This window comes from Galeopterus variegatus, unplaced genomic scaffold (genome assembly GCF_000696425.1).
Source record: "Galeopterus variegatus unplaced genomic scaffold, G_variegatus-3.0.2 Scaffold10624, whole genome shotgun sequence".
Taxonomy (NCBI): domain Eukaryota; kingdom Metazoa; phylum Chordata; class Mammalia; order Dermoptera; family Cynocephalidae; genus Galeopterus; species Galeopterus variegatus.
Genome location: NW_007736735.1, coordinates 27,060 through 36,318, shown reverse-complemented (window position 1 = coordinate 36,318; position 9,259 = coordinate 27,060). Strand labels below are relative to the sequence as shown.

The 9,259-nt window shown below is 40.5% G+C and overlaps 1 protein-coding gene across 1 annotated transcript in view; it reads right to left on the bottom strand.

Moving 5' to 3' along the window:
- Positions 1 to 834: 834 nt before the first annotated feature.
- LOC103610117 (thioredoxin reductase 3-like) overlaps positions 835 to 9,259 on the bottom strand; it is a gene marked incomplete at its 5' end in the record, with an annotated part of 35,011 nt that continues 26,586 nt past the window's right edge. The window contains 3 exons of the mRNA XM_008594353.1: positions 835 to 897; positions 1,101 to 1,235; positions 4,475 to 4,570. Coding sequence (XP_008592575.1) covers positions 835 to 897; positions 1,101 to 1,235; positions 4,475 to 4,570 — 294 coding nt within the window. The remainder of the gene's footprint in view (positions 898 to 1,100; positions 1,236 to 4,474; positions 4,571 to 9,259) is intronic.

Below are 9,259 nucleotides of genomic sequence, written 5' to 3'. Positions count from 1 at the left end.
GTAGATTGTGATTGAATCATTTCCAACAGTTTTAAAGTTCACATAATGTAGTATTTAAAACTTTAATATTACTCTTAAGACCAACATGAAAAAGAAATTCAAGTATTTTCCTCTTACATGAGATATTTTGCTCAGTCTTGGGATACTAATAATAGGAGAATGACTTCCAGGTCATTACCATGAGGAAACGCACAAGTGGGTGAAGCACTTGTCAGGTTTTTGACAGTAGGTCAAAACGCACCTTGAAAGAGACAGTGACTAAAACCTACAGAGTGTGTGCAGATCTCTGCTGGGGCATCCAGTTCTCTGCAGCCACAGACACCTGTCACCAGGGAGCAGTGTGAATGCCAGGCACACACTGGAAAATCACCACATTACAGTCAGTTCATAACTGAAAAGATATTTTCACAGTGACAACAAAGGAAGGATAAAAACACTGGCAACCAAAAGAAAACAAAACAAATAACAAAAAAACCCACGAGCACCCAGAAGAGTTAACTCGAGCTGACTGCCCTTCAAAGGTCTCACCAAGGGCAGCTTGATTCTGACTCGCAAGGCAGTCAGCCTCAGCCTGCCCCACAACGGGATTCCAGGCCAAGACGTCAAGGAAGCAGTCTGCCTGCTGCCTGCAGTCAGCCAAGACTCTGAGCAGACTCAGGCTGCTGTCCTGTCACCTTGCCTGCATTCTCATCTCGGTGTCAAGAAGAAAAGCCCTGGCCTGGCCCCTGAATAACACAGCAGGTGTCATGAGCACAGGCTCGCATTATCTGAGAACTCTGGTCTTTGAAAGAAAAGAGAATGTGACAAGGAAACTACACAGCAGCAGGACTAGCTTCAGCAGCCTTTCTGGGTGACGTCTAGTCCCGATGACTTTGTGATTTCCAAAGTTGTGAATACCTGTTCAGAAGGAAGAAAACAAAACAAACACATATTTAGATGTTAGTACTGCTTTAAGAAAACACATTGAGTATCACATTGACACTATTCTTAAAAATACACAGAACAGTTACTAGTACAAAATCCTTCTGACAATGTGCTTTGTAACAGTTTTTCAAACTACAGAAATTGAAGCCAATTTTAAAAACCCTCCTGTTCCCTACCTCCCCGCATGTGGGGTGAATTCCAACGGTGTCATCGAGTAGCTGTTTTGTGAGCCCACATTTCATTGCCACTGCAAATCCTTGGGTAACCTCACCAGCATTTGGTCCAAGAATATGAAATCCTACCACCCGTTCCTTTAATACAGAAGCAAAACAAAGAGAATCCCAGCAGTTTAATGGTCTAAACAGGAATCTATTCACTGCAAGTTCACAGTTAAATTTATAGCACCTACTACAGAAAAAGAACACCAATGTTGAACTGAGCACATTACCATGAAACTGAGCCCCTGTAAGAATCTGCTAAATGAGGCAGTAAATGCACATCCAGAGTTAATTTGCACTCAAATTTATTAGAACGAGCAATTTACCCAGTGCATGAAGGAGTTCACTAGTGTGATGTAGATTATGCTGAGATAGCACTGAGCAACACGACAAATCTGAACTGAAGTCCAGCAGTGGAATGGTTCTAAGGCATCAGGTCTTACTGAAAATGCAGAGACTGCCAGTCCAGGAAGCAAGGTGCCCTGCTCCTAACATAAGCAGAGACCGAGGAGTGGACAGTGTGGAACTGTTACCCGGGGCCATCTGCCAGGAGGACCAAGGAGCACGGTGCAGTGATGAGCAGACCCACGAGGCAGGGGGCAACACTCGCAGTCAGTTTCCTAGTAACAGTGCGCTGTAGGCGGTCCATTGGTCAGTGTTCTTCCATCAGACTCTATCCTTCATTTCCATCTTCAATAGTGAAAGTGTAAAGCAGATGAAGAGAAAGACGTAAGAGAGCACTAGAGGCCAGGGCTGGCAGGAATCCGCGGCTACTCAGGCTCTGGAGAAAGAGCCATGTTCCAGAGCAGCCAGCCCTACACACATCTGCCGGTGGGCCCTCAAGCAGAGAGCTCCAAGAGCAGGTCTCATGGGGCAGGCACGCAGAGGCCCCTGGGCTGTGGGTTAAAAGTGGGGTCCCACGTCTTCTCTATCCATTCATCTGTGGACGGACACTTAGGTTGCTTCCATACGGAGCTGCTGCAAATAGTGCTGAAATGGACATGGAGTGCAGGTGTCTCTTCAACACGCTAATTTCAGTTCTTTCAGATCTATGCCCAGGAGTGGAATTGCTGGATCATACGGTAGTTCTATTTTTAGTTTTTTGAGGAACCTACATACTATTTTCCAAAATGACTACTAATTTACAAACAGATGAAAAAAATGTGGTATATACACACAATGGAATACTACACAGCCTCAAAAAGAAGGAAATTCTGTCACTTGTGACAACATGAGTGGGACTGGAGGACATTACGCCAAGTGAGATAAGCCAAGCACAGAAAGACTGTGGAATGAGTTTTAGTGATCCTCTGCACCGCATGGTGACCACAGTTAACATTAATAATGTTTTATGTATTTCAAAGTTGCTAACGTAGATGTCTAATGTCCTTACCACTAGAAAACGATGAATTGGGGAGGTGATGGATATGTTAATCAGCTTGACTAAATCTTTCTATAATGTATATATAGATCACAACACTACAGAGGATCCTATAAATATACACAATTATTACTTGTCTGTTAAAAAGTTCTAAAAATGTACTGCTAAAAAAGAAGTGTGGTTCCCAGGCCCCACAGAAGGCTACTGAATTAGCATCTGAGGTGGCGCCTTGTGGAGCACGCTGGAAAGGGGTCAGCCCAGAGGTGAGTAAGGACACCTGGTGAAAATCTCCACTGGTGACTGACAGTGGGGCCGGTGCTGCGCGAGAGCAGCCTTGGGCACAATTCCCACCAGGGTGGTACTTGAGAAATACACACATGCTGGGTGAAAGGAAGGGCGAGCTCTGGTGGCAGAGGGGCAAGCGTGTGACCTGGGGGCCTGGCAGGAGTGACGGAGGCAGGATGGGTGGCAGGGACAAAGCAAGTGTTGAAAGATGCCAGACAGGCCCCGAGTCCCACCCCAGGGCTGCTGGATGCAGCTGGCACCTGTGTGAGGACAGCAGCCGTGTGCACAGTCTCTCACTCCTTCTGGAAAGGCTGTTCACCTCAGAGGACTTACTCCCACAAACAAGACCATGGTCACACACAGGCACACCAACCCTCAGGTGCGCAGCTGTGAACCTGTCCCCACTTGGCAGCATTCCAGGGCCGCTCTGACCAATATCCCCATCACTGCCCTGCAGACAAGTGCCACCACCAAGGAACTAAGTCCAGGGCTCTGAGCAGCTTCACCATTCAGGAGCAGGAAACCTGCAAATAGGCAGCCTGTGACACCGTTTTCTGTTTTTACCAAAAATAAGATGACAACAGACATGCGAGAAGTAAACAAGGTGAAGACTGTGTGACTGCCTAAACTCTATGTAAACAGCACCTGCTGCTGTTCACATTTTCCTATTTTTATAGTCTACTCCCCAGATAGATCATAAACCCTTAAAAAGAGAAGAAGTAAGTCTTAACACTGCTTTCCTCACTCACTATTTCTTATAAAGCAATTCGTAAATGACCATGTGGGAGGCTGTCAGCACCGTGGTGGGAAGGGCAGGGCCTCTGCTGAAGGGCTGGCCACCCCACTGCCGCTCCTTTAATGAAGAGCATCAGCAGGACTCAGATCAGTACTGGAGTTTCACTGTGTGTGAGCACCTCCTTCCAAAGTCTTTGGACACTTGCAAAATGCACACAAACATACAACTTACAATTTATTAGTTGATGACCAAAATTTTCACTCATCATGCAGTTCTAAACTACAGTTATCCCTCAGTACCAGCAAGGGTTGCTCCCAAGACCCCACTCAGATACCAAAATCTGCAGATGCACAAGTCCCTGATATAAAATGGCATGGTGTTTGCATATACCCTACACACATCCTCCCGCACAGTTTAAATCCCTCCAGATTACTTACAACACCTTATACAATGTAAATGCTATGTGTAGTTTGTTATACTGTATCGTTTTTAAATTTACATTATTTTTATTGTGTTTTTTCCCTAATATTTTCGATCTGCAGTTGGTTGAATCCATGGATGTGGAACCCATGTATACAGAGGGCCAAGTGTATCAAGTTAGACAGCTCTCGGGAGAGACAACTTCCAGGGATGCATTTTGAGAGGTATTGGTAAACCTCAGTTACAACCTGTCACTGTTCAATCTCTGCAAACACACTCGCTAGGTAACAGAAGGGGCTCTGTCCTGCTCTGAAAGCTATCTTCAAAGAGATTACAAAAATCCAAATGCTAGGAGTAAAAGCTACATTTTAAAACTGCAGCATTTCAGCTTCCAGTCATATTACATACATTGTCGAAGCTATCTTCAAAGAGATTACAAAAATCCAAATGCTAGGAGTAAAAGCTACATTTTAAAACCGCAGCATTTCAGCTTCCAGTCATATTACATACATTGTCGAATTTATTGCAGATTATCTTTGCATAACAAGCATGGTTGTCTCTGCCAGCTACTGTCCATTCAAGAGGCCAGAAAAACGTATGATATACCTGGAAGACAAAAGATAGAGAAAGGCCAAGATTAATGCATACGAAAAACATTCCTCTTTAATTCTATAAAGACAATAATCTCTGTAGCACCTTAAAAATGTGAACTTCGACGATCCCAACTTTACATATCTGATGAGAGTATCTGGGCCAGAGCTCCTGAAACATCCTCTGCACAAGTGTGTCGACCTTTGTTTTGCTCAATTGTTAGTCAAAAAAAAATCTATTAAAAAATTTTATTTTCATTTACAGAGCACTGCACACCAAGGCAATGAATGCACTAGGCCTTTGTGTGCACTGCAAAGATAAGGACTGAGACCCGCCTCCAACAAACTGACCACCTGCCTATAATGTTCACATTCAAACACAATCCAGCAAGAGTAAAAGAGACAGTTCCAGCAATCAAAGAACATCATCTATGCGACCTGGAAGCAGGGATCATGTCCTTCACACCAGCCCTGGGTACGCCTCTAAGCCCTTTCAACCTGGCTCGGTATTCTAAGAACCAAAGCAAAGCACGAAGTGTCCCTCCATCCTGCTAGGACAGCTCCATCTTCCAGTGTTATTCATCCAGATCACTCCACAAAGAAGGTGACGAATCAAGTTTGGTGTCAAAGAAATGTATTCTAAACTATATCTCACAATGTATGAATTTAAATTTTTTTAAAAATCCCATGCTGAAATAACCATATTAAATAATCTCAGAATTAAATGTTAGGGAGCCATCAATTGTTTGCACACATGCAGTTTAAACAACAGTTTTATTAAAAGGTGTAATAGTACACAGTTCTGTGTAATAAAAAAAATAGATCTAACTTGTATTTAACAGAAGAGAAACTCTTCTATCTATTTTAATACAAACTTTTCAATTTCTGTGGCTATTAGGAAGAGAAGATAAACATTTCTCTACTCTGAGACATTATTTCCCAAGTATACGCCTCTAAGGTTAAGAGAAGAGATGATGCAAACTCCCTGAGGTTTTAAACACAGCCGCAAGCTTCAGTTTTGACATGTTCTATTACCCCCTGCTGTAAAGAGTAAGGAAGCGAGTGCTCAAACTTCCTTCCATCTCTAGTATACGCCTCTAAGGTTAAGAGAAGAGATGATGCAAACTCCCTGAGGTTTTAAACACAGCAGCAAGCTTCAGTTTTGACATGTTCTATTACCCCCTGCTGTAAAGAGTAAGGAAGCGAGTGCTCAAACTTCCTTCCATCTCTGCTTTATTTTTTCCCTGTCTTTTGTTAAATGTGTTTTTTCCTTCTACTATTTTGAAGATTTTACTTAAGTCTTTGGCCCTCCTGGTTCAAAGTGGATGTGAAGTGTGGATCCACCTTTATTTTTTTTCCTGAACAGCTGCCCACCTATTCCATTGCCCTTTAGTGAATAATGTGACTTCTGCCACTGATGTAAAACACCACGTGTGTTGCATATTGATTCTTATAAGCATTCTGGACTTCCTGTTCTGTCCATGTGCAGGCCATGACTGTCCAACTATCTTTACTGTGGCTAGACGATAAATGTTAAAATGTAATTAAGGCTGGTCTCCCCTCATTACTGTCCTGTTATTGCTTGTGCTTTTCAAAAGTTTTTATCAAATTATGCACAATGATTACAGATGTAATTTTCAAAGCTCTTTTATGAAAAAGAGTGATCTCTGCCCCCACCCATTTCAGTATACATGGAGGCCACCACCATCACCTCTTTTAATTATTTTGGTATTTATCTCCATGTTTCTAAATAACATGCTTATGGTGCTACTTGACTTTTCTATTTTAGGCTTGGTTTACTGACTTGCCTCTATGGAAGAGGAGAATTCAGCTCTTTCTCCCCTGGCCCCCACCACACCCTTGGCTCCCTTCCTGCCCTACTTCCATCCTTCTCATATACTCACAATCTTAGCTAGATGATTTCCAGTGTTTCCTTTACCAAGTAAAAGGTACCCACAGACAACTGGAGAGCCACACACAGAGAATCAAGCTGCACCTTCACCTCACACCACACGCAAACATTAATTCAAAATGCGTTATAGATCTAAATGCAGAATCAAGACTATTTTTAAAAAATACTCTTGGAAACACAGGCATACATCTCCATGACTTTGAATTAGGCAATGGTTTCTTAGATGTGACATCAAAAGCACAGATGACAGAAGAAAAAAAAAGACAAACTGGGCATCATCAAAATTAAAGACTTGTGCTTTAAGGGACATCACCAAGAATATGAGAAGACAACTCCCAGAATGGGACAAAATTTGTAAACCATCTGATAAGGTACTTGTATGAAGAATACATAAAGGAACTCTTACAACTCAATAACGAAAAGGCAAATAACCCAATTTTAAAAAGGACAAAGGATCTAAATTGACATTTCTCCAAAGATGATCTACAAATGGCCGATAAACACATGAAAAAATGCTAAAAATCACTAGTCATTAGAGAAATGAAAATCACAACCATAATGAAATATCACTGGGATAATGTATTACCACACAAAAATTACCAAAAACTTGGTGGCTTAAAACAAAAGAAATTCTCACAGTTCTCGAAGCCAGAAATATAAAATCAACGTATCAGCAGGGCTACACTCCCTCCAAAGGCTCTGAGCGTCTTCCAGCTTCTGGGAGCTCCAAGGGTAAGTGCCAAAAGCCAGGGAACCTATATGACCCAGCAATTTCACTGTTAGGTATATACCCAAGAGAAATCATATTATGTCCACAAGAACTTGTACATGAATGCTCACAGGAGCATTATTCATGATAGCCAAAAATGGAAACAATTAAAATGTCTACCAATGTATCAAAGGATAAATAAAATGTGGTATATCCATATAATGAAGTACTATTCAGCAATAAAAATAATTAAATACCAACACATGCTACAATATGGATGAACCTTGAAGACATCATGCTAAGGGAAAGAGGTCACTCACATAAGACCATGTATTGAATGATTCCATTTGTAGGAAATGTCCCTAACAGGCAAATCTATAGAAACTTAAAGTAGACTAGTGGTTGCTTGGAGCCAAGGGTGGGATGTGAATAGGGAATGACCACTAATGGATACAGGGTTTCTTTTCTTTTCTTTTTTAAACAGGGTTTCTTTTGAGGTGATCAAAATGTTCTAAATTTAATTATAGTGATGGTTGCACAAGAGAATATACTAAGAATATACTAAAATCCATAGAATTGTACACTTAGTGAATTATATGATATGTAATTACATATCAATAGAACTATTACTTTAAAAAATAAAGTTTTGCACAGCTGAGTCACATAATAAACTATGATTATTTTACTCTCATGCACAATTTTTTATTTTCTATGAGATTAAGAATATATTGTTTTGTCACAGACTTAATTTTCTATGTAATAACCCTAATTTATCCTAAATTTTAGCAATATTAAATCTTCCAATCCATGAACATGAGATGCCTTTCCAATTATTTAGGTCTTATTTAATTTCTTTGAGCAATGCTTTATGGTTTTCAGTGTACAATTTTATCACCTCCTTGGTTAAATTTATTCCTAAGTACTTTATTCTTTTTCATGCTATTGTAAATGGAATTGCTTTTTTTGTTTGTTTTTGTTTTTGGATAGTTTATTGCAAGTGTAATAAAATATAACTGATTTTTGTGTGTTGACTTTATATCCTGCAATGTTGATGAATTCATTTATTAGCTCAGTTATGGGCTCAACTGCCCCCCTCTCTATCCACCCCCCATATCCATTTGTTAAAGTCCTAACAGAGTCTTTAAAGAGGCAAATCCTTCTCTATCAGTAATCATATTAAATGTAAATGGCTTACGCTCTCCTATTAAAAGGCAGAGTTTAGCAGATTTGATTAAAAATATCAAGATTCATCTATATGTTGTTTAAGGGGACTCATTTTAGATATAAGGACACAAAAAGGTTGAAAGTAAAAGGACAGAAAAGTTATTTTCTCAGTGGTTACCTTGGGGATTACAAGTAACATCTTAAATTTGTAGTAAACTATAACCTTAGTTTCAATGGTACACAAACACTCTTCTATCCATCTTTATCCCTCCCCCTTCATATTCTCACTGTCACAGATTACATCTATAGACAACATATGCTCATTAACATAGACTTACACTATAACCTTAGTTTCAATGGTACACAAACACTCTTCTATCCATCTTTATCCCTCCCCCTTGATATTCTCACTGTCACAGATTACATCTATAGACAACATATGCTCATTAACATAGACTTACGATTATAGTTTTAATTCACATTCCCTTTTAAATCATATAGGGAAAAGAGAGAAGTTACAAAGCAAACCAAAAGTACAATATAACTGGCTTTTACATTTACCCATGAAATTACCTTTAATGGTGTTAATTTTTCTTACAGCTTCCAGTTACCATCTAATGTACTTTCATTTCAGCCTGAATGATAAACTCCCTCAGCTTTTCTGTGCAAATGTCTTAATTTTTCCTTCATTTAAAAAAACATTTTAGGGCCAAGCCCATGGCGCACCCGGGAGAGTGCGGCGCTGGGAGTGCAGCAGCGCTCCCGCCGCGGGTTCGGATCCTATATACGGATGACCAGTGCGCTCACAGCACTCACTGGCTGAGCGCAGTGCAGCCGGTCTCAAAAAGGACAAAACAAACAAACAAACAAACAAACAAACAAAACCACTTTAATTAATTAATTATTATTATTTGGGGGGG